This window comes from Arvicanthis niloticus (genome assembly GCF_011762505.2).
Source record: "Arvicanthis niloticus isolate mArvNil1 chromosome Y unlocalized genomic scaffold, mArvNil1.pat.X SUPER_Y_unloc_2, whole genome shotgun sequence".
NCBI lineage: Eukaryota > Metazoa > Chordata > Mammalia > Rodentia > Muridae > Arvicanthis > Arvicanthis niloticus.
Window position 1 is genome coordinate 4,982,552 of NW_023044979.1, and position 26,677 is coordinate 5,009,228.

At 39.5% G+C, this 26,677-nt stretch overlaps 1 protein-coding gene across 1 annotated transcript; it reads right to left on the reverse strand.

The window, feature by feature from the left end:
• Nucleotides 1-2,666: 2,666 nt before the first annotated feature.
• On the reverse strand, nt 2,667-25,842 carry LOC143433982 (uncharacterized). Its single transcript, XM_076928151.1, is given in 10 exon segments — nt 2,667-2,690; nt 2,692-2,780; nt 2,783-4,128; nt 5,381-5,441; nt 5,641-5,761; nt 22,395-22,459; nt 22,462-23,168; nt 24,293-24,356; nt 24,557-24,672; nt 25,829-25,842. Coding segments are annotated over 10 exon segments (2,607 nt in total).
• Nucleotides 25,843-26,677: the final 835 nt, after the last annotated feature.

Sequence of the window (26,677 nt, forward strand, 5' to 3'; positions counted from 1 at the left end):
CTTGTTCTGTACCAGGAAAACTTGAATCAGAAATCTGCTTGATGTTCATCTTCTGGGATTTAAGGTGTGTACCACCATGCCTGGACCTAAGTATATCCTATATCCTTTTAGATTTTAAATTGAAAACCCAGTATAGTAATCACAATCCTTCAATTGTCAATTTGACACATACTTGTATCTTTTATGTCCACATAAATACAATAATGAGTTAATAATAATGCCTAACATTATACAGTTCTCATCCATACAACTTTACATCCATATGTCTAGGTGGATGGAATCTTGCAATAATACCACCATTTCTTTAATACCATTGTGTGTCTTTGATCATAGGATTTAGCTTCATTCAACTTCCTGGTGAGATTTTCTCTTTGAAGCTAACATTTCATATTTTTCCTTTCTAAGATTACTAAGCATGATAAAAACAGTCACCATGGGAGTCAACACAGGCCAAAGGCTATGCTTGGCTTTCCTGAGACTTCCTTTGTCAATGCAATTAACAAAATTAACCTCTTTACCTTCAGATGAGAGCAAAAGGCAGCAACATTCTTCATGAAAACTTTATAAAAACTATATACAAAGTTCAAACCACTCTTAGTACATATGTATTCTACTAGCATGAGCCATGAAGTTCCACTTAATGCATGTACAAATCCAAAGTCTAAAAATACACATTGCTTCCAACAAAAGCATCATCAGGTCTACCAATAAGTATACTTAAGTCTGGGATACCAACTTCAGTATTAGATAGAATTTCCATTGCTAAGCAGAGACACTGTGACCAAGGCAACTGTTTTAAAGGCAAATAATTAATTGGGTCTGTCTTACACTTTCAAGTGTTTAATTCATGACCAATATAGCAGGAAGAATGTCAGCATGCAGGCAGCCATGATGCTGGAGAAGGAGCTGAGGGTTCTGCATTTTCATGAGAGGGCAGTCAGGAAGAGACTGTCTTCCAGCCAGGTGGTAGGAGAGTCTGTATTTTACTGGGCAGAGCTCCAAAAAACAACACCCTAGGAGTTCACTTCCTTCAAAACAGTAACATCTACTCCCACAAGGCCAAATATACTAACATTGTCACTTCTTAGGAACAAGCCTATTCAAATCACCAAACTTTATTCTTACTACAAATTCTTTCATGCATTTATATACAGTTAGGTCATGAAGATGCTTTACCACATTGATTACTCTCAGAAGGTTTTTCTCTAGTATGTGTTGATTTTTGTATTCAGTGAATATTGTGGCATGTAAAGGACTTTCCAACTTGAGTACATTCACAAGATTTCTGTCCAATTTGTGGTCTTTTATGTCTTTGGAGACTACAGTGATAGGCACAGTTTTCTCCACGTCTATTATATTTGTAAGGTTTCTCTAAAAAGTGAGTCACTTGAAGTATTTGGAGAGTACATTGTCATGCAAAGACTTTACCTCATTCATGGCATTCATTCATGGCATTCATGCAGTTTCTCTACAATATGTATCAGGTGATGCCTGTGACATGCAAGGGCTTAGCACCATGATGACACTGAGTCATTCTCTTGAATGTGTTCTATTATGTAGTCGCAGAATAAAGTGAATTGTCAGTTTTTCCACAGTGATTATATTAATGAGGCTTCTCTCCAGTGTGATTTCTTTGAGTGGGTGTAAAGAACTCTGACATGCAAAGGCTTTACCACATTGTTAATATTTAAGCAGGTTTCTCTCTGGCACGTGATGTCTCTTGTCACTGCAGGTGACTGTGACTTGCAAATGCTTTACAACACTGATTGCATTCATAAGGTTTCTCTCCTGTACCTGTTCTTTTATAGTAATGGAGATGCTAACGTTGTGAAAAGTCTTTCACCACGTTGATCACATTCATGAGGTTTCTTTCAATGTGGGATCTTTTATGTTTTTGAGATTAGTGGGACATGCAAAGGCTTTAGAACAAAGATTACATTCATAGTTCTGTCCAATATGGGTTCTTTTATGTTTTGGAAAAAATCTTTATGGAAAGACTTTTACCACTATAAAGTCCTCACAAAAGGGAGGAACTCCCCCCACCCAAGCCTCAGGAATTCATGGTCATCCAATAACTCAGAAGACACAGAAGTTGATGTAATCAGCAAGAGGTATATTTTGACCAGCATGCTGAGGTCAAGACCTGGAACCAATGCAGGGTCTGTGGGGTTTGACCCTGAGCTTTGGAGGCAGAGGGAATTTAAAGGTAAAACCACAAGGAAAAAACCATAATCCAGGGGGAGTCAAGGAGGGTTATTGGAAAGCACCTGTGGAAAGTCCCAGCCCATTATTCAGTTTGTGACAGGGTCTAAGTAACAGTCAGGGAGAATATTCTGTATAGGCTATTCTCAACAGCCTATTCGTACTCAACCATCTTGTGGTCAGCCAAATTTCTGAAACACAGAGTTCACGAATGAGCTGACCTGTACTCTTGGTTCCGCTCAGCATGCTAGAAGTTTTTGAAAATTTTTAACACTTTCACCACAATGATTACATTCATAGGTTTCTTTCCAATATGGGTTGTTTTATGGTTTTGGAGACAAAATTTTCTGAAAAGGCGTTTACCATATTAATTACATTCAAACAGTTTCTCTCCAGTATGTGAACATTTATGTCTTTGGAGAATTTTCAATTATAAATGATTTTTTTCTACATTGATTACATATCTAAGGTTTCTCTCTGGTATGTTTATTTTTTATGATATTGGAGATGAGCCAGTTGTGTAAACTCTTTACAATACTGATTACATTCATAAGGTTTCTCTCTAGTATGGGTTTTTTATGATATGGGCGATAACTGGAACTTGTAAAGGATTTGCCACATTGATTACATTCATAAGGTTTCTACCCAGTATGTGTTCTTTTATGTTTTTGGAGATTACTGTGTTGTGAAAAGGCTTTACCACATTGATTACATTCATAAGGTTTCTCTCCAGTATGTGTTCTTTTATGACTTTGGAAATCACTGTGTTGTGAAAAGGCTTTACCACATTGATTACATTCATAAGGTTTCTCTCCAGTATGTGTTCTTTTATGTCTTTGGAGACTATTGTGACGTGAAAAGGCTTTACCACATTGATTACATTCATGAGGCTTCTCTCCAAGATGTGTACTTTTATGACTTTGGAGATTACTGTGTTGTGAAAAGGCTTTACCACATTGATTACATTCATAAGGTTTCTCTCCAGTATGTGTTCTTTTATGACTTTGGAGATGACTGTGACCTGAAAAGCCTTTACCACATTGATTACATTCATGAGGCTTCTCTCCAAGATGTGTACTTTTATGACTTTGGAGATTACTGTGTTGTGAAAAGGCTTTACCACATTGATTACATTCATAAGGTTTCTCTCCAGTATGTGTTCTTTTATGTCTTTGGAGATGACTGTGACATGAAAAGGCTTTACCACATTGATTACATTCATGAGGCTTCTCTCCAAGATGTGTACTTTTATGACTTTGGAGATTACTGTGTTGTGAAAAGGCTTTACCACATTGATTACATTCATAAGGTTTCTCTCCAGTATGTGTTCTTTTATGTCTTTGGAGATGACTGTGACATGAAAAGGCTTTACCACATTGATTACATTCATAAGGTTTCTCTCCAGTATGTGTTCTTTTATGTCTTTGGAGACTACTGTGACGTGAAAAGGCTTTACCACATTGATTACATTCATGAGGCTTCTCTCCAAGATGTGTACTTTTATGACTTTGGAGATTACCGTGTTGTGAAAAGGCTTTACCACATTGATTACATTCATAAGGTTTCTCTCCAGTATGTGTTCTTTTATGTCTTTGGAGATGACTGTGACATGAAAAGGCTTTACCACATTGATTACATTCATGAGGCTTCTCTCCAAGATGTGTACTTTTATGACTTTGGAGACTACTGTGACATGAAAAGGCTTTACCACATTGATTACATTCATGAGGCTTCTCTCCAAGATGTGTACTTTTATGTCTTTGGAGATTACTGTGATGTGAAAAGGCTTTACCACATTGATTACATTCATGAGGCTTCTCTCCAGTATGTGTTCTTTTATGTCTTTGGAGATGACTGTGATATGAAAAGGCTTTACCACATTGGTTACATTCATAAAGTTTCTCTCCAGTATGACTTCTTTCATGCCTGCAACAGTAATGGGCACATGTGAAAGCTTTACCAAATTCATTAGCCTGATCCATCATTTTATCATTATGAATCAATTTTACAGTTGGTCTCATAATAAAGAACACTCAGATCTTATACTTTTATCACTTTGATGTTCACGGTTGTACTTGAAAATACCTGTGATGGTAAGAGTATTTGCTACATGGCTCACATTTATAACATCCTTTTTCTATATGAGATGCATTCATAGGTCAGAATAAAATGGAACAACTAAGAGCATTAAAACTCTGATTGCATTCTTAGTTTTTCCCTGTAGTGTGCATCACACCACAACAGCACTGTGAAACAGGATGAACAGAAGAACTGCAAACTTCTAGTACCCATAAAGATTTTCTGCTGTGTGAATTTGGGTAAAGTCATAAAAATAATTAATTGTAAACACCTATCATATTCAGAAAGTCTACCAAAGGCAGAATACTACATATCTTCTCATTGTTGTGAAATAGACAGAGGTTGTATTTTTAGTATCCCTATGCTCACATGGTCTCATCCATTCTGACCATTGATGCCGCCACTAAAAAAGCAGAACAAATGAAATGTTTCCACATTGAATTCACATGCATTGACTTTTTGTTCATTGTAGACATGATTAATGTTTCTCCAAAACAACATTCTCGATTCTCATAAACTGACAAAACAATAAACTTAAAAATTCACTATAAGAATACGAGTGTCACCAACTTTATCATGGACTATTTGATTATTAGAAAGTTATGGATACATGTTTATCACTACTCAATGTGCAACATCTAAATATTATGAGACTATACAAATTGGTAGTTCCACAACATAGCTCTAATGGAGATACAAATCAATTAAAGGAATCTTTTAAGGCATTGTTTCCTTCTCTTCTTGCTTACAGAAATGCCTTGCAAACACCAATCAGATAACTGACATTGAGGTACATAGTTTTGGGAGAATATTATAATCATAGTTACAATAAAATGACTCATATTTTACACGCTTGCTTTTCTTTAGAACATCCAGATGATATTAAAATTTCCTCACAGGCATATTTGTATTCGATTAAACATTAAAATTAACTTTCATGGCCGGGCGGTGGTGGTACACACCTTTAATCCCAGCACTTGGGAGGCACAGGCAGGCACATTTCAGAATTCCAGGCCAGCTGGTCTACAGAGTGAGTCCCAGGACAGCCAGGGCTACACAGAGAAACCCTGTCTTGAAACCCCCTCCCCCCAAGAAATACCTTTCATGAAGTATAGAAGTTTGATGTTGTTCTTCTGTATGATGGACTTCCAAATTATAGCCTAAAACCAAGGTACAAGAAAATCAATAATATGGTATTGGAATTAGGCAAAATTCAAGTTACTCTGAATTTTCACGGCAATGAACCTGATTTATTCAACTCAATATTACTTGATCTCTATTGGAATAAGAGATGATCATCAGTAACCCAGAAACTGTTTTCCCTTATTTTGAGAAGCCAAAAAAAAAATTCAGTCTTACCAATAGCAGTGAGGTTCCAGTAGGTCTCCAGCATCACATCTTTGTAGAGATTTTTCTGGGAATGATCCAGCAAATTCCACTCTTCCTCAGTGAAGTTCACATGCACATCATCATAAGTCAGTACTTCCTAAAATATCACATACATGTATACAACACAAAGCCTGATACTGACATCAATACAAAGTAAGGTTATGCTTCCTAGACAATATAAACAAATAATTCAGGTGATTCCTCCACTTATTTTCTGACACACAAATTATAATTTAATTTAATCACTATGTCAGTTTAGAAGAAACTTGAAATATTGATACTTGAACCCTTGAAACAGGGTTCACCTGTGTCACTCCTGAACCCTTAGAATAGGATATAGCCTTGCAACACAAATGGCAATTGAGAGGGATATACAGGGGAAACAGATCTACTGTACTGAGCACACATCTGAAAAGCTGGATGAAAAATTACTAACTACAAAAGTGATGGGCATGCTTTGTGTATTTGCTCATGTCTTTAATTGCAGAGGTACAGGCAGGTGGATATCATTGAGCTGGATGCCAGCACGGTCTATGCAATGAGTTTCAGGACAGCAAAAGTTACATGTTAAGAACCTCACTCTGCTACAAAAATAAAGCAGGAAAAAAATGACAGAATGAACTCACAGTTCTTTAATGAAGTTACTGCAAAGAATTATGCATTCACTGCAGTACTGTATTCATCTTGAAAAACATGCAGTGAACCAGTTTAAACAGCAAAATTAATTAAATTTTACTAGAAGGGAATATATGTTTAAACAGTTAAAAATAGACAAGTGAAAATATTAGTAATGTATATGTTGATCAGAAATAAAGAATGTAGTTCAGAAGATATAGCTCAGGAGTTGAAAGCTCTTGCTGGTCTTCCACATAATGGTGGTCAATTTCTGACATACACATGTGGACCAACACCTGTCCATTTCTTCATGATCATAAATTCTGAGGCCATCTTCTGACAACAGTAAAGATGAGGCATACATTCATAGTCATGCACACACGTATAACACACTTATTTATCCAAAATTTCAGAAGAAACACAAGAGTGAGGCAGAACATCATACACCTGCAATTCAATGACTCTAAAGAATCAGATAATATTAATGATGTGAGCAGAAGCCATCTGGAGAAATAGAATATAATGTATATAGTTTGCTGAATTTCAAAATGAAAGATGTAGACTAAGAGCAGCACAAAATCATGTGCCTACTTAACAAAAATATGTCAGGTGGCTTATGTGGTTTCTATATCTACAATTAGAACAAGAAGTGCTTCACAGGGAAATTTGGTCTAGAAAAGGAAAAACAGAATGAATAAAGTTAAAATATAAAACCACCAGGTTTGCAAAATAGCATAGCATTGAACAGCAAATGTGTGCACAGTATCTTATGTGATTTAGGGACAGAGTCAAAATGGGGAATGTATGGGAGCATGAGAAGAAAGCTGAAAAATCAGATTCAACCACAACACTTGAGATACCCAGAACAAAATTTGTCCTGTCTAAGAGAAATTCAGGGGTAAATCTGCAGCAGAGACTGAAGGAATGGCCAATGAAAACTCATTCAATTGGAGACATACATGGACAATCTTCAATCCATGACATTATTAAGGATACTCTTTGATGCTCCCACACAGGAGCATTGCATAACTGTCTAGTGAGAGGCTCCACCCAGAATCTGACTGAAGCAGTAGTGGATCCACAGTCAAACATTGCATAGACCTTGGTAACTCTAATGGAAGGGTGTGGGAGAAGATTGAGGGCCCTGAAGAGGATAGGAACTCCACAGGAAAACTAGCAGACTTAACTATCCTTGATCCTTGGGGACATTCAGAGACTGAAACAAAAACAATAACACACACAGGCTGGACAAAGGACCCTGGCCCTTAAGTAGCAGATTGCAGGTCAGTCTTCATGATGGTCCTACAACTACTGTAGCAGGAGCTGTTCCAAAGCTGCTGTCTATCATTGGAATCTGTTCCTTTCACTGGGCTGACACTTCTGGCTTCAGTAGCAAGGATGCACATAACCCAATACAGACTTGACACACCATCATGGGTACCCAGGGGCCCACATCCTCTCAAAGGACAAACAGAAGATACAGTAGAGAGTCTGTGAAGACAGGCGACTTAGAGTAGGGACTCTACTAAGTTCATAGCCATTTTAATTACAAAATCTTAAAACTGGAAAGAATCCAGATGCCCTTCAACCAAAATATGGATATGGAAAATGTGGTTCATTTACAAAATGAAATATTATTCAGCTATTAAATACAATGACATCAGAATTTTGCAGGCAAATGGATACAGCTAAATACTATCATCTCTGTGAGGTAACCTAGACTTAAAAGCATGTGCATGTATGGACTCACAAGTGAATAATAATCATAAAATACAGGAAACCCACACTATACTCCATAGATACAAAGAAACTAAACAAGAAGGAAGGCCCAAATGAGAACAGTTGAATTATTCCCACTCAGAAGGGGGAATAAGAAATCATAGGAGGCAGATGGAAGAGAGAGAACTGGATGGGAGAGCAGATAAGAAAGAGGAATCGGGTAGAAGCAGCAACAGGTGTGGCGAGAGACAAGAGCGGGCCAGAGGGGAAAAATGAATCAAAATCTACAGCTGCCTGGGGAAGGCAGGGTTTATATTTAGGATGTGCCAGAGCATGAATTGGAGGATGACAAGGATACTATGGACTTGATCTTAGCTGAGATGTATAGCAGTGAAATATGGATGCTGAAGAGGCCACATCTGCAGTCAGGCAGGACCCCCAGTGGAGAGATAAAGACATCAACCAATCCAAAAACCTTTATACCCAAAATTTATTCTTGTCCCCAAGAATGCAATCTACAATATAGATTCTGTCCAGCAACAAAATAACCCTTTGATACCATGTTGTTGTTCTAACTTGCTACTCTGCTGCTGTGATTGAATCCTCTAAGCAAAAGCATCTCAGGTAATAAGTGGTTGTTGTACATGATTCTGTCAGATCACAGCCCATCATTTTGAAAGCTTAGATTAGAAACTGAAGGCAAAAAGCATGGACAAACACTATCTCCTGGATTGCTCTCTTGCTTGGTCACTGTCTCATGCTCAGCCTGCTCTCTCATCCAGCTCAGGACCACTTGCTTAGGAATATTGCCACCCTCAGTGGAAGAGCCTTCCTAATCAACCATCAACAGTATCTCTCACAGACACAGCAAACAGCCATTCTGATGAGGGGATGCCCTCAATTGAGGGTCCTTCAGATGACTGTAGCTGTGAAATGCTGAGAACTGAAAACTACAATAACACAGACACAATAATAAATGAGGAAGTTGTTACAACACAAAACCAATGATTTAACCATATCAATTACAGGAGCCCCTGGCAACAAAAGAGGGAGTTGGAGTTGTGGCTGAGGAAGGACAAAATAGGGAGGGCACCTGGCTCAGAGCAGGGAAGGATACATTGGGATGGGGACCTCAGAGGCTGTGCTGACCTGGGGTGAGGCGTCTTTAACCCTGGGTTCCCAGGCCAGTGCTACCAAAGATGTGGCTAAAGCAACTGGATGGTGGACAGAAAAGCGGATTGTCTCACACAACACAAATGACCACCAACAAAGGACAGGATCTCTGGTCCAAGGAAGATATGCTAAATTTGTGACAATCAATGAAGAACAACCTCCCATCTTATGACAGCTCCAAGTTCAAAACCACAGAGTCACATATGACCTGGGCAGAGGGTAGTTCAGGAGGTGGGAAATGAGGTCTTTGTCTTTCTACCCTGTAAAATAAGGTAGGCAGAGCCTGATTTTGCCCTGTATGCTGTCTCAAAGAGCTGTCTGTCATGCACTAGTCAATGGGTCTAGGTCCTGTCGTTAAGACAGATTTAACCCAAGGTGTGGGCCTAGTAACTAAATCGATTAGGGTGGAGTCTGTCTCATTTCCTCAGTGAGAGAATAACAAAGTGACACAAAAAAAAGGGACAGCCACAAGGGTACAGTATAGGTTACCCAGCAGATTCCTCCACTTGGACATTGGAGAAAATGAAGACAGGCAGGTAGCTGTGAGCCCTGTAGCAGGGTTCCAAGTCTGCTCTAAGCTTCCTAGAAATTAAGACCAGAGGCACACAGTTCACTATACCAGGCTCTGGACATCTTTGAAGCACTTTGGGGCAACGACTTTCCAGTGTATCTACTGTAGCAGGAATCCACTTTCACTTTAGTCATCTCTCTCCACATATACTCAAGAAAAACCTGAAAACCAAGGCACACACACAAATCTGGTAGAGAAGCCACTGACACAGAAACAACAATGGTTCATGTTAACAACCGGCCTTTCAATCCTTTAGGTGGGAATCCTGAGGATCTTGGGTCAATGCACCAAGATGTTATGTCCAAGCCACAGAGAGCACAATGACCAAAAAGGAGCCTATTTCAATGCAAATACATGGAGGGTTTTATTATGAGCTCTGTAATAAGGATTCTCACCAGTCACCTTCACATGAGACCAAAATGAGACTCTAGAGGTGCTGAGTATTTATTGTAGTTACAGCAAGATTGGGGCATTAACATACAGGTCAGCAACTTAATATTTTAAAAACTACATGTCTGGCATAATCTGTAGAAACCAATAAAAGGGGCAAAAAACCATCTGACAACCCTGATGGGTAGACTAACTTTTTCTCTGTAAGGTGTATTAGTTATCAATATGTAGCTTAACCCTGCAGTTGTACCTTGACTGGCTGTTGACAAGGTGGGCTTGTCATAAGATGTTTGCTCAAGTGGACTTTGTGCACTCTCAGAAACAGAATTAATTGGGCTTTACAAACTCATCTTTGTGCCCGAGGCCCTTATTATTGAAAGATGCTCCTGTTCAACCACAAGCCATGCATGACAGTAGAAAAGGTACTTTGTCCAAAGACCTACCTCACTATCTGTTACTGCAGATCCTAATATCAGTTGCACTTACTCTGAGACAGAATACCAGTGGAAGTTGCCTCTCCCCTTGTGCATCATCTTATAGTTAAGATAGACAATGCCCACCTGCCCTTCCTTTCCTGCCTCATCCCTGTGTCTCAGCCCCACTTGGGCAGAGGGTCCCTGTTCAACCACATGCTTTACCTGCCAGGACACAGGTAAGCGTTCTATAGATCTACCACACTGTCTGTTATCCCAGATGCAATGATCACAGTTTCCCCTAGCACTGTACTAAACACCAGAGGCAGCTTTACCTCTGTCCTGACTATGTTTCCCTGTGGTTGCTAAGATCATCTCTTCCTTCCCACCTCTTCTCCCTGCTCCCAACATTACCCAGCATTCCCTATTGAGGATACCAATAAACAGACCAGTAAAAAAGGCAAAACTCAGGCAAATTTTTCTGTAAATCCAGACATAAAACAGTAACCCAGGAACAAAATTTCCACCCAAGCAAGACAAATCAGAAATCAATACCTAAATCAATAATCACTTCAAACCCAGAGGACTAGACACCAGCATAGGAATATAATAAATAACAACCAGGAAAATATGTCACCGAGAAATCCAAGCTATCCTATCAAAGCAGGTCCTGAGAAATAAAAACATGCAACAGATATGGTACAAAAGATTTTGATTAGTCGGTCGGTGATGGTGCACACCTTTAATCCCAGAACTCCGGAGGCAGAGACAGGTGGATTTCTGAGTTCAAGGCCAGCCTGGTCTACAGAGTGAGTTCCAGGACAGCCAGGCTTACACAGAGAAACCCTGTCTCAAAAACCAAAAAAGACATTGTTTGGAAGAGGGAGATGAGTGAGAACCTGGGGAAGGCATTGAGGCAGGAAAGAGGACCTGCAGACTGGCAGACAGACAGAGAGAAGAGAGAGAGACCTGAAAGTAAAAAAAGAGAATAGAGATGGGGCATGTGCACAGAACTGAAAAGGGGTACACTCATAGACAGCAGCTGCAGCTGGTGGTCCGTGTATATAAAGCACACATGACAACAGCAGCAGGTGATGGAGGCAGGGAATGACTTAAGCAGTTGCTAAGTCCCTGAGAGCAGGCCATTGAAATTGCCTGTGCACTGACAACTACAGAGATAAGGTTCACCCACAGAACGGGAAAGGAAGAGAGAGTCTCAGATATTAAGAATGAATAGGACAAAATGAATACATTGGCCAAAAAATGTGGATACTAAAAGTTTCCTGGCAATAAACAGCCAAAAATTCTTCAACATGTGAGAAAAGAAAACTACAGATAATTGAAATAGGAGAAAAAGGAAGTTCAGTCCAAAGGTCTAGAAAATATTTTCAATGAAATCATAAAGGAAGAATTTCCTAAACCAAAGAAGATGCCTGTTAATGTGCAAGAAGCATCCAAAAAAAACCCAACAGATTGGAGAAAAAAGTCCCTTTACCACATAATACTCAAACACTAAACGTAAAAAATAAAGTAATATATGAAACTGCAACAGAAAAAAATTAACAAAAACTAAACAAAACAAAAACAAGTTATGTATGAAAATGGATCTGTTAGACTTATGCCTGTTTTCTTAAAAACAGGTTTTGTATGTTTGTTTGTTTTTTTTGTTTTTTGAGACAGGGTTTCTCTGTGTAGCACTGGCTGTCCTGGAACTAATTCTGTAGACCAGGCTGGGTTCAAACTCAGAAATCCACCTGCCTCTGCCTCCTAAGTGCTGAGATTAAATGCGTGCACCACCACTGCCCAGCTATGCCTGTCTTCTTAATGTATTCTATAAAAGACAAAAGGGTTTGGACACATGTGCTGCAGAGTCAGAGAAACCACCTGTGTTTCTACAGGAAAGCAACTGGCCCAAATGTTTTGGGCAGAATTAGAATCAGCCATGACAGTAAAGTTACTCAGAGGTCACCTCCTGATCTAACATGTGAGGATCATCACCAGGGACCTCACAGGTGGTCACATCGGGCTGATGCTTCCCATGCAGCCCCAGAGAAGACCCAGCACCCCAGCTCCCACTGCTCAGCCTCCTGCCCCTACCCATTGTGGGCGGTGATCCTGTGCTCACCATGACTTGATTACAGAGCTTCCCTGAGGTCTCCACACAGCACCCACAGCAGGGCTCAGAGCAGGACACAGATGACCATTCAAGCCTGCACAGGCACAGTGACTTGCAGAATGGCACCCGGAAGAACCCACCTCCTTCTCTGATTGGCAGGTCTGCCTGGGAGCCTTGATTGGCCAGTGAGTCTTACCACTCCTCAAGGTTAAAGAGTGCTTCCGGTGCAGGAACAGACCTTTTCCAGATCTCAGAAGTTGTTTGTACTCCATTAGCATGTATACATATCCTTCTGAAGGAATCTCACCCCACCCAGCCCTGGGGGAGAACCCAGCATTCCAGCTCTGGCTGTTCAGCTGCCTGCTCCTCCCCTCTGAGAGCAATGGTCCTGCAGTTACCAGGACCTGACTCCAGACCTTACCTGAGCTTTCCTCACAGCACTTCCCTTCTTCTTCATGTAATCAAGGTGAACAGCTTCCATAGCCCAGTACTCAGTGTGCACTGGAGGTATCAACCTGACTTACAAGAGAAGGACGCCCAGGCTATTCCTTAGCTTTCTGTCTAAACTCCACTTCATACTTACCTGGAAAAATCCAGGTAGTCCTGACCCACTGGAAAGGTGGCTACTTGCCCCTTCCTCTCTTTTGATCTCTTGCCCTTTTGTTCTCTCTTTCTCTGGCCCTCTTGGGCTCTTCCCTTCCCCGTTCTCTCTCCACATGCTCATGCCCAGCCTCTACTTCTCTACTCTGCCTCTCTCTGCTTTTCTCTGCCTCTACTACCTCTTACCTCCCCTCACCATGCCCTGAATAAACTATATTCTATACTGTACTGTCTTGTGGTGGGTTCCTCATGGGTAAGAGCTGTCTCAGCATGAGACATGGTCCCTCCAGGGGAAGAAATATCTCAGCAGGAGGCATGAGCCTGTTGAAACATCCCCTTCCTCCACACCTCCCCACACACCCATAGAACACATTCCATCTGTCTTTAAAGAGAGGTAATTATGGGGAGGAGGATAGTGCAGAACTATTGTGCAGCCCCGTTAAGGGGCTGGAGGAGAGGGACTTCCAGAGAGAGAGGATGGTAAAGGATCCTGAATAAACTGCGTTGAAGAACTTGGTCATGTCTGCTGGTTGGATAGAGAAGTGACACTTTCTTTTTTTAGACACTTATTTTTTTCACTTATATGAGGATACTATAACTGTTTTCATACACACCAGGACAGAGTATTAGATCCCATTACAGATGGTGGTAAGCCACCCTAAGGTTGCAGGAAATCAAACACAGTACCTCTGAACAAGGAGTCAGTCAGCAGTCTCAACTGCTGATTCATCTCTCCAACACACAAGACACTGTATCTTAAAAAATGCAAAGTAGAAATAAAAACAGCACTTCTTACCAAAAGCTGCATACTGACTAAAAAATCTCTATGAAGTCCTTAAACATGTTATTCATTCTAGGCTTAATAAGTGAGACTGATCTCAGCTATTGAAGAGGTAGAGAAGGACACTGTAGGACCCACCCTGGATATCTATGTAGGATAGAAGTAGTTGTACTTTCTTTCTTTTTCCCCCCTGAGACAGGGTTTCTCTGTGTAGCCCTGGCTGTCCTGGAACTCAATCTGTAGACCAGGCCAGCCTTGGCCTTGAACTCAGAAATCCACCTGCCTATGCCTCCCAAGTGCTGGGATTATAGGCATGTGCCACCACTGCCCGGCGTAGTTGTACTTCTTATGTTAGATACACATAGCTTTCCAAATGTATTTTTACTTTATTTATTTTTCAATTGTTTACTTATTTTATGTATGTGAGTACACTGTAGCTGTCTCAGACACACAGAAGAGGGCATCAGATCCCATTACAAATGGTTGTGAGGCACCATGTGACTGCCAGGACTCAGGAACTCTGCAAGAGCAGTCACTAAGCCATCTCTTTAGCCCTGTTTTATTTTATTTAGGATTTATTATATATAAGCATTCTGTCTGCATGTATGCAGGCAGGCCAGAAGATGGCGCCAGGTCTCAGTGTAGATGGTTGTGAGCTGCCATGTCGTTCCTGGGAATTGCACTCAGGACCTCTGGTACACCTGCCAGTACTCTTAACTGCTGAGCTATCTCTCCAGCACCATTACTGCTGTTGTAGTCTGCCTGGTGTCTCCAGTTTAATTTTTTCATAAATGTTGGCATGATAAAGTTTGATCTTACATTTTTGCACTCAGAATGGACACACATCCGCAATGACAGGGTCATTTTGGTGTCAATTACTGAAAATTGCATTTGGTAATCGAAGGTTTGTTTCTGTTTGTATTTAGCCTGGAACTCTGTATGTAAACTAGCATGTTCTACTCCCTGACATTTACCTGCTTCTGCGCTCCTGCTTGGGCTCTTGAACTAACAGTGGGCCACCACCATGACAGGCACTTTCTTCTTCGTGTCCTACAATCACAAACAATTAAGTGCCTACTGTGGCATTTTATAAAATATGCTATTAGCGTAGATGATTCACGACATCTGACATGACTTATAGATTAAGAATTTTTACCTGGGTATTTCGAGGCTTTCTTCCATTGGACTAGACCGAAGACACTGACCTGAATTGTTTAACGGTGTTCAGTGCCTTCAGCATTTTTATGAGTCTGAAAGTCCTTTTCTTAAGGAAAAGTATATAACTACCTTTGGCCAATAGGGGTCGCAACAACACCACTCTTCTGTTTCTCTATTTGTTGAGTGTGACCACTGAACCTCCTATGTGGAGCTCACCCTTATAGACAGCATTCTGCTGTGGTAAGAATGGAGAAATGTGATATTTTAAGACCTGTCACTAGTAGGAAATAAAAGTTGACATTGGGCCATAGTCTATCGTACAATACTCTATTGAAGGCTTTTGTTGATACTTATAAAGGTATAAGAATAAAAAAGGCACAGTAACCCATTTTTATCTGCAGATAGTATAGTAAGATTTAAGAAAACCCCAAGGATATCATCAAGAAAGCTATTATCAGCATTACGGAAAAATTTCAAGGTGATTGCCCATTAATTTTATATATAAATTTTATAAAAAATTAAAGAAAAGCATATGCTAATGAATACTGATTACTGAACAAAAAGACTGCATGTATTTATTTTTTACTTTTAAGTTTGTTTCACTCAGTGTGTGTGTGTGTATGTATTCCTCCATTTTATACAGATGTATAAAAATATGAATGTCTCTATGACATGAACAAAGTAAAACTGTCCTGAGAGATGAAAAGAAATGGTGAGAAGAGGTGAGAAAAGGATGGATAATGCTTTGAGAGGCAGAAATAGGCCTGATATACAGTAAATACATATATGAAAATTACACATGTGCGTGCATGCTCTCTCTCTGTCTCTCTCTCTGTCTCTCTCTCTGTCTCTCTCTGTCTCTCTGTCTCTCTCTCTCTCTCTCTCTCTCTCTCTCTCTCACACACACACACACTTGTGCAATAGCAGCAAGGTACTCAGCAGGTAAAAGAACTTGCTGGACTAGTATGATTACCTGAGTTCAACCCCTGGAACCCATGGTAGAAACAAAGAACTGAAAATTGTGGCACATACTGCACAGACACATGCACATACACTGACAAAACTTTGGAAATTAATAAGCATTTTAAGTTTGAAGCACAAGCTTCAGGAGTTGGAGGTGATCCCCTCTCCCTCGCCCGACATTAACCTGCCTTGAAAGACCCCAGATCACAGATTGAGCTAAACTAATGTATCTTATTAAAGTGTGAGACATTTAAGAAAAAAAATTAATGTGCAAGTATGCATGACACAAGCCACAACAAATATTAGGTTAAAAATATCAAATTGCTGGTTCTTTAGCTTAGTTGAAAGAAAGAAAAAATGAAAGAAAGAAAGAAAGAAAGAAAGAAAGAAAGAAAGAAAAAAGAAAGAAAGAAAGAGAGAGAAAGAAGGGAAGAAAGAAAACAAACAGAGAGAAAAAAACTAAAAAAAATTATGAAGGGAAATACAAGCCATTCAAATTAAGTCATGGAATGAAAGCAAATGGGCTCGGGGTGCCATACTTGCAGGAAAAAAACACGTTGGACCCTTTGCTCTAATGAGGTTGACTGAGTTTGTCCCTGCAGGTCCTCCACAGGCACTTTTCCCCTGCTGGCTCAGCTTGGACATAGTTGTCCCTCCTCTTGTAACCAGGCAATGCAGGCAGTGGGAGAGCCAGGTCTCCAGCCAGCAGGATAAGCTGCTGTGCATCAGAGCCAGGGAGCATTGTTGCAGCCTGAGCAGGAGTTCCTGAGTCCGCACAGCCACTGCCACAAGGTTTCCACTATGCTCCTGCTTTTCTGCCTGTGAAGCCCCTGCTGCACAGTGTTTGGTGTTTGCTACTGTACTGAACTGCTGCCAAAAAATCAAGATCACTCCCTGAACAGGTCCTCTTTCCCTATATCCTGGTAAATTTTGTCGTCCACTACCTCTGCTGGGTGGTAGGCTGGAGGAGAGGTTGAAGGCTTATTAAAAGTAGGTTGCAAAAAAATTGGATACACACTGCTGTTGTGGAAATAAGGAAAAAGCAGGCAGGCTCTTTTGTACAAAGTATTTCATCAGAGGTCTTGGGCACCTCAGGCTTCCTCAAAAAAGCTCTGAAGTCAATTTTAAGGAGGATCTAATAATCCTGTGTGTGGTAAAGGAAGCGAGGCACTTGGCTCAACTAAAAGCCATTATATGTGGTTTTAAATATGTTTCTTCAAGAAAGAGAAACTTTCTCCTTGAACTCTGGAGCATCCTGAACTAAAAATAACAAATGAAGCTTAAAAATGATGTGCTTTCACATCTTCTGAGCCTTCTGTCTCCATTATTTTCAGTTTTTATTTTTTGTTTTCCTATATGTTTTTGGGTAGACTGACTGGTTTTATGGGGGAGTATTGTTCTTTGAGAAAAATCAGTAAGACTGAGAAATCCTCTTTGTTTCCTTGATTATTTTTATTGTATTGTTTGTATATTATTTATTTCAACACTCAATTTGAATATTTCTTGTTATGTATTCTGCCTGTGTGTGATTTCTTCTTTTGGTTTAAACTTTCAGGTATGCTGTTAAGTTATTAGTATAAATTTGGCTCTTGGAACAGCTTTCATTGTGTCCCCATAAGCTTGCACATGTTGTATATTCATTTTCATTGGATCCTAGAAAGTCATTGATTTCTCTCTTGACTGATTTATTTTAATTAATAGAAGGTTGTTCAATTTCAGTGAATTTGTAAGTTTTTGTTGATACCCAACTTTAATCTATAGTGGTCTGATTAGATTCATGGAATTGTTTCAACTTTCTTGTATCTGTTAAGATTTGCTTTGTTTCCAAATATGTGATCAATTTTAGACAACGTTTCATGAGGTGTAGATAAGAAGGCATATTCTTTGTGGTAGGGTAAAATGTTCTGTAAATATTTGTTACACGTACATTTGGTTTATAACCTCAGTTAACTACAGCATTTCTCTGTAGGAAGAATTTTGGAATTTGTATTTCTTTTGTTTTTGTTTTTTGTTTTTTTTGTTTTGTTTTGTTTTGTTTTGTTTTTTGAGACAGGGTTTCTCTGTGTAGCCCTGGCTGTCCTAGAAATCACTCTGTAGACCAGCCTGGCCTGGAACTCAGAAATCTGCCTGCCTCTGCCTCCCAAGTGCTGGGATTAAAGGCGTGTGCCACCACTGCCTGGCTGAATTTCTTTAAAAAACACAGAAATATTATAAGAATGTGCTTTCACTTTAATCCCAGGTGTCCAGGGATATGGAGCTTCCTCAGATTGTCCACAGCAGCTGACTGTGATTTGACTCTTACTATAGCAGGGCCGTGATTTTGCCAACTGCAGGTAACTTCTTCAGTTGTATGATGTTTTGGAAACTGGGAACTTTTCTGAGGGTATAGAAATGCCAAGGCCTGAGAGGCAGGGGAAGGATTGGTTTGTTGTTGGTAGTTGTTTTCTCACATGGGTTGGTTGTGGTTATGTGTTTGTAGATTTGTTTTATATGTATGAGTGCTTTGCCTACATGTATGTATGTGTACCATATGCCTATGAAGATCAGAAGAAGGTGTTAGATATGCTGGAACTGGAGTTACAAATGGTTGTGAGTCACTATGTGGATCCTGAAAACTGAATCTAGGTCTTTTGGAAGAGCAGCCAGTTCTGTTCACCACTGAAGCCACCTCTCTAGCCCCCAAAATATGTTTTTAAAGGAGACTCACATGCTAGGAACAAGTAAAGACACAAAGACAAACATAAAGCTTCTGATTCCTTAAGCCAATAGTATTTAATTTGGAATTAGAAACAACAATTTTTGCTGCCATTCAGGCTGTCCTCATGTCTTCTTTACCCGTTTGCTGTTTAAGATCTCATACTAGTCTGCGCTGACTTATGTGTGACTTTTTGTTCTGTAGTCTGTATTAGGTACCTTCTGCCCTGAGCCAGATGGCTGAGGAGGTACTGCCATCAGGTCTCACGGCTGTACAACAGTCCTAAAGCTTTAAAAGATGAAAACTGAGCAGTTTGAGAGGAAGTAATGAGGGATTAGTAATCAAAGTTTTGATTGCTGCTAATATCAGTAACAGCAGGGGTTGGAATAGAGCATTGCTCCTCTCCATGGACACTAGGTAAGGAACTTATCTCAGAAATGCTGGTGACTATAAATGTGTATTCTACTGCTTAAGGCTCCATACTGACTATTTCCCTCTAAGGATTTCAATGACAAGAACTGTTTAAAGTTCATTAGTAAGTGACTTAACAGATATTTCCTATAAAGCTACAATTTACTTGTCATTATTAACAGACTGTGAGGTCACATAGATAATGGCAGTGCTGTAAAAGATTCTTGTCAGATTTGCTGTTATTTCCTTTGGGGGATGAAGAGGCTCAATAAGCAGGTAGCTGTAGTAACTTGCTTGCTATGTAATTTCTACAAGTGGGGTTGGTTTCATGCTAACAGCACCACAAGAGAGTTGAAACTATTATAAATATTCCTTCCCTGTGGGGTTTTGTTAAGTTGCTTAGGTTGATCTTGAACTGGCATACCATCACACAACCTGTGTGGCTGGGATTAGAGGATACACTACATTGATGTTTTCCTTCCAATGATTTTTGTTGATAGCTATTCACCTGGTAAGTTTTCCAAAATAAGACTGTGGTAAATAACAAAATTATACCATGTTATAAACCCAGTGACGTTATCAGATGGCTAGACAATTGAATCAATGCTTTTCTTTTTTAATTTACTTATTTTTATTTATTTAAAATACATTTCAGATTTTATCCCCTCATCCCATTCCCCACCACCACCCAGGAACCCCCCATTCCATCCCCCCTCCTGCCTCCACAAGGGTGTGCCACGCAATACCCACCACTTCCCCCTCCCCATCCTCAAATTCCTCCCTGCTTGGTGTTCAGCCTTCATGGGACCAGGATCTCCTCTCCTACCCATGCCTGAAAAGGCCATCCTCCCCTAAGTATAGACTTGAAGTCATGGGTGCCTCCCTTTGTGCTCCCAGGCTGGTGGCTTAGACCCTGGGGAGCTCTGGTTGGCTGGCACTGTTGCTCTCCTCATGGGGCCACCAACATTTTCAGCTCCTTCAGTCCTCTAACTTCTTCAATGGAAACCCTTGATCAGATCAATGGGTAGCTGTGAGCATCTGCCTCTGGATGTGTCAGACTCTGGCAGACCTTCCAGGAGACAGCTGCATCAGGCTCCTGTCAGCATGCACTTCTGACATCCATATTGGCGTCTATCTTTGGTGACTGCACATGGGACAGATATCAAGGTACAGTGATCTCTCAATGGCCACTTACCAGAAGATTTCACCTCAGTGATGCCGGTTTCTTCTTGATCTCCATTAATTTTCTAACTACAGCCAACCAGCATCAATTGTCTCAGTCATCCCTTCTGTTCTTGCCTCTAAAAGCAGAGCCACATGGAAAAAAGCTCCTGAGTTCCTCTGGCTGCTGGGGCTGGAACATGGCCCCTTCTATTACATCATCACCAGCTTTCTATTTTTCAACAACTTCACTGCCTAAGCTTGGCTGTCCTTGAACTTGCTCTGTAGATTAACCTTGACTCAGATCTGCATGGCTCTGTCTCCTGAATGCTGGGAAATATATGTGTAACACCTTGCCCATACCTAAACTTTTCCTTACTTAAAACTGTTCTGTACCAGGAAGACTTGAATAAGAGATCTGCTTGATGTTTATCTGGGATTTAAGGAATATACTCCATGCCTGTACTTAAGTATTTTATTTCAGATCTCGAAATGATAACCCAGAATAGTAATCACAATCCATTAATTGTCAACTTCACACATACTGGTAACATTTGTGTCTACATGAAAACAACAACTAGGTAATAATAATGCCTAACACAATACAGTTCTCCTTCATATAACTTCACATCCATAAGTTTAGGTGGATGGAATCTTGCACTAATGTCACCATTCCTTTAAAAACATTTAATATCATCGATCACAGAATTTAGCTTCATTCAACTTCCTGGTTAGATTTTCTCTTTTGACCTAACATTTTATATTTTTTCTTTCTAATATTACTATGCTTGTTCAAATCATCATGAGACTAAACATAGGTCAAAGGCTTTGCTGGCTTCACTGTGACCTCCTTTGTCAATGCAATGAACATCAACCTCTTTACCTTATCTTCAAGGACACTCTACAGACAAGGGCAAAAGCAGCAACGTTCTTCTGCAAACCATCATAAAAACTTTACACAAAGTTCAAATCACCCTCAGTACATATGTGTTTCATACTCCTACTAGGATGGCCCATTAAGTTCTCCTTATTGCATATACAAATCCAAAGTCTAAAAATCCACATTGCTCCATAAAACAAAACAAAAAACCATGGTCAGTCCTATCATAGCAATACTTAAATCTGGGGTGCCAACTTCTGTCTTAGATAGAATTTCCATTGCTAAGAAGAGACACTGTAACCAAGGCAACTGTGTTAAAGGCAAATATTTAATTTGGCCTGGCTTACAGTTTCAAATGTTTAGTCCATTGCCATCATAGCAGGAATGTCAGCATGCAGGCAGCCATGATGCTGGAGAAGGAGCTGAGAGTTCTGCATCCTCATGTAAAGGCATTCAGGAAGAGACTGTCTTCCAGCCAAGTCATAGGAGGGTCTGTGTTTTGCTGGCCTGAGCTCCAAAGGCCACCACCCTAGGAGTTCAATTCCTTCAAAAAGGAAACATCTCCCACAAGTCAAATCTCTTAATATTGCCATTTCTTAGGGTCAAGCATATTTAAATCACCAGAGTTTATTTCTATTATACTTTCTGTTATCTCAATAGAAGACTAAATTCTTTAGTAAGTAATCAATCTATTAAGGCCTTTGTATATTACAATAGTCTTTGAGCACCATCAATGATATCAAAAGTAATCTGTGACTGCAAATAAGTTGTATGATCTTACCCAACACACTGACATTGAGTTTTTCAAGGTTATTTATTATGAGAAAACAAATGTGACAAGCATCAACAATCATTTCAAACTTTACAGAGACATGCACAGGCTTTACCACATTCATTACATTTGTTAAGGTTTCTCTAAAGCGTGTGTTTAAGTGTTTGGAGAGTACAGTGACATGCAAAGGCTTTACCACATTGACTACATTCATAAGGTTTCACTCTCCACATTTTCTTTTGTGTATTCAGAGATGATTGTGTCCTGGAAACGCTTTACCTCATTCATGACCTTCAATTTCTCTCCAGTATGTGTTCTTTTATGTCTTTGGAGATGATGGGGTCTTGCAAAGGCTTTACCACATTGATTAATTCATATGGTTTCTCTCAAGTATGTGTTGATTTATGTATTTGGAGATGACTTTGTTCTGTAAAGCCTTTACCACATTGATTACATTCATAAGGTTTCTCTCCAGTATGTGTTCTTTTATGATATTGTAGATGATGGGGTCTTGCAAAGGCTTTACCACATTGATTACATTCATATGGTTTCTCTCCAGTATGTGTTCTTTTGTGTTTTTGGAGATTACTGTGACATGAAAAGACTTTACCACATTGATTACATTCATAAGGTCTCTCTCCAGTATGTGTTCTTTTATGATATTGTAGATGATGGGGTCTTGCAAAGGCTTTACCACATTGATTACATTCATATGGTTTCTCTCCAGTATGTGTTCTTTTATGTCTTTGGAGGTTACTGTGACATGAAAAGTCTTTACCACATTGATTACATTCATAAGGTCTCTCTCTAGTATGTGTTCTTTTATGATATTGGAGACCACTGTGACTTGAAAAGGCTTTACCACATTGATTACATTCATAAGGTTTCTCTCCTGTATGTGATCTTTTATGTATTTGGAGACTACTGTGACATGAAAAGGCTTTAGCACATTGATTGCATTCAAAAGGTTTCTCTCCTGTATGTGTTTTTTTATGTCTTTGGAGATTACTGTGACTTGAAAAGGCTTTAGCACATTGATTGCATTCATAAGGTTTCTCTCCCGTGTAACTTTTTTCATGCCTGCAACAGTAATGGGCACATGTTTACATTCCATTAGCCTGATCAATCATTTTACCAATATGAGTAAATTTTACAGTTGGTTTAATAATAAAGAACACTTAAATCTTAAGGTTTTATCACTTTGATGTTCATTGCTGTACTTCCTCACTGTTGGTTGCTTTACCTCTTTGAAAATACCTGTGATGGTAAGAATATTTATTACATGGCTCACATTTACAGAATACTTTATCTATATGAGATTTCTATATGATGTTTTTAACATGGTATAAGAAATATGGGTTAACTCAGAGCATTAAAACACTGATTTTTCATTCTGCAGTGTACATCAAACAACAGCAGCACTGTGAACCAAGGTTTAACAAAAGAATTTACATATTTCTAGTACCCATAGAGATTTTCTGCAGTGTGACCTTGGGGATATTCCTAGTAAAGTCAAGAAACCAATTAATTGCAAATGTCTATCATATTCAGAAAGTATACCAAAGGCAGAATACTACAAATCTTCTCATTTTTCTGAAGTAGATAGAGGAAGGTTGTTCCTTTTAGTATCTCTATTCTCACAGGGTTTCATTCATTCTGACAATTGATACACCCATTAAAAAGGAAGAACAAATGAAGGGTTTCCATACCAAATTCACACACATTGACTTTTTGTTCATTGTAGACATGATTAATGTTCCTCCACGACAACATTCTTGACTCTCATAAACGGACTGCACAATAAACTTAAAAGTTTCACTACAAGAATATGAGTATCACCAACTTTATCATGGAGTATTTGCTTATTAGAAGGCTATGAATACATGTTTATCACTATGCAATGTGCAACATCTAAATATTATGAGACTATACAAATTGGTAGTTCCACAATATGGTTTTAATGGAGATACAAATCAAATAAAGGAATCACTTAAGGCATTGTTTTTTCTCCTCTTTCTTATGGAATTGCCTTGCAAACACCAATCAGATAACTGACATTGAGGTACATAGTTTTGGGAGAGTATTATAATTATAGCTACAATAAATGGACTAATATTTTACACACTTGCTTTACTTTAAAGCTTCCAGATCATAGTAAAATTTTCTCACAGGCATATTTGTATTAGCTTAAATATTAAAATTACCTTTCATGACTTCTAGAAGTTTGAGGTTGTTGTTCTTCAGTATTATGGTCTTCCAAATTATAGCCTGAAACCAAGGTACCAGAAAATGAATGATATGGTATTGAAATTAGGAAAAATTCAAATTACACTGAATTTTCACAGCAATGAACCTGATTTATTCAATTCAATATTATTTATTCTCTACTGAAATAAGAAATGATCACCAGTAACCCAGAAATAATTTTTCTTTTACATTGAAAAGCAAAAGAAAATTCACAGTCTTACCTATAGCAGTGAGGTTCCAGTAGGTCTCAAGCATCACATCTTTGTAGAGATTCTTCTGGGAAGGATCCAACAAATTCCACTCTTCTGCAGTGAAGCTCACATGCACATCATCGAAACTCACAGCTTCCTAAAATATCACATACAAGTGTACAACACAAAGCCTGATACTGACATCACTACAAAGTAAAGTTATGCTTCCTAGATAATATAATCATATAATTCACGTGATTACTCCACTTATTTGCTGACACACAAATTATAATATAATCACCATGTCAGTTTAGAAGAAACTTGAAATATTGACACTTGAACCCTTGACACAGGGTTCACCTGTGTCACTCCTGAACCCTTGAATAGGATATAGCCTTGCAACACAAATGGCAACTGAGAGGGATATGCACGGGAAACAGATCAACTGTACTAAGCACACATCTGAAAAGCTGGATGAACAATTACTAACTACAAAAGTGATGGGCCAGCTGCATATATTTGCTCATGTCTTTAATCACAGAGGTACAGGCAGGTGTATGTCATTGAGCTGGATGCCAGCTCGGTTTATGTAATGAGATTCAGGAAAGCAAAAGTTACATGTTAAGAACCTCACTCTGCTACAAAAATAAACCAGAAAAAAAAATGATAGAATGAACTCACAGTTCTTTACTGAAGTTCCCGCAAAGAATTATGCATTCACTGCAGTTCTGTATTCATCTTGCATAAACATAAAGTGAACCAGTTTAAACAGCAACCTTAATTAAATTTTACCTTAAAGGAATGGATGTTTAAAGAGTTAAAAATGGACAGGTGAAAATATTAATAATGTATGTTTTTGTTTTTTGTTGTTGTTGTTTTTATGTTTTTTAGAGACAGGGTTTATCTGTGTAGCCCTGGCTGTCCTGGAACTCACTCTATAGACCAGTCTGGGTTCAAACTCAGAAATCCGCCTGCCTCTGCCTACCAAGTGCTGGGATTAAAGGCGTGTGCCACCACTGCCCAGCTATACCTGTTTTCCCAATGTATACTATAAAAGACAAAAGGGTTTGGACACATGTGCTGCAGAGTCAGAGAAATCACTCATTTCTACAAGAAAGTAAATGGTCCAAATGTTTTGGGCAGATTCAGAATCAGCCATGACAGTGAAGTTACTCAGAGGTCACCTCCTAATGTAACACGTGAAGAGCATCACCAGGGACCTCACAGGTGGTCACATCTGGCTGATGCTTCCCATGCAGCCCCAGAGAGGACCCAGCACCCCAGCTCCCACTGCTCAGCCACCTGCCCCTACCCATTGTGGGCAGTGATCCTGTGCTCACCATGATTCAATTTCAGAGCTTCCCTGAGGTCCCCACACAGCACCAGAACAGGGCACAGAGAGCCACTTAAGACTGCACAGGAACAGTGAACTTGCAGACTGGCATCCAGAACAATCCGCCTCCTTGTCTGATTGGCAGGTCTGCATTGAAGCATTGATTGGCCAGTGAGTCTTACCACTCCTCAAGGTTAAAGTGTGCTTTTGAACATGAAAGAGAGCATTCAAACAAAGAAACAAAAGCAGACAATTAACACACGTGAGCAGCAAGCAACAAAATAAAAACAGAGACTTGAGTTCAGGCTCACTTATTTCTTGCCATATTTTCATTAACATGACTTACCTTTCTCGATGCAGCAGATTCCAGCGGTGATCACTTTCATTTCACTTCTGAATTTTTGCCAGATACTTCTTCCAGCAAGGTCCCTCACTGGGTCTCTCTTCTTCTCTCCAAGTCCCAAGTCCTAAATTCCTAGTCCCTAGTGCCTCCAAGTTCCAAGTTACTTCTTCCAAGTTCTCTTCCAAGTGCCTGCTACCTAATGGCTAATTCTTACTCCAAGTTGTACTCTAACTTGTACTATCTGAAGTGTCTGATTCTCTGCTGTCTGCCTCTGACTTTTATATGTCTCACTTCTAAGCCACGCCTCTAAGTCACACCTTTAATCATGCCCTTAGGTCTTGTCTCTAAATCTGATCTCTAGGTCACACTCTTAAGTCACATACCTTTAATCTCACACACCTTTAATCTCACACACCTTCAATCTCAAACACCCAAGGAAAGTCCTGGGTATCAAAAGCAAGATGTTATCAGAGTG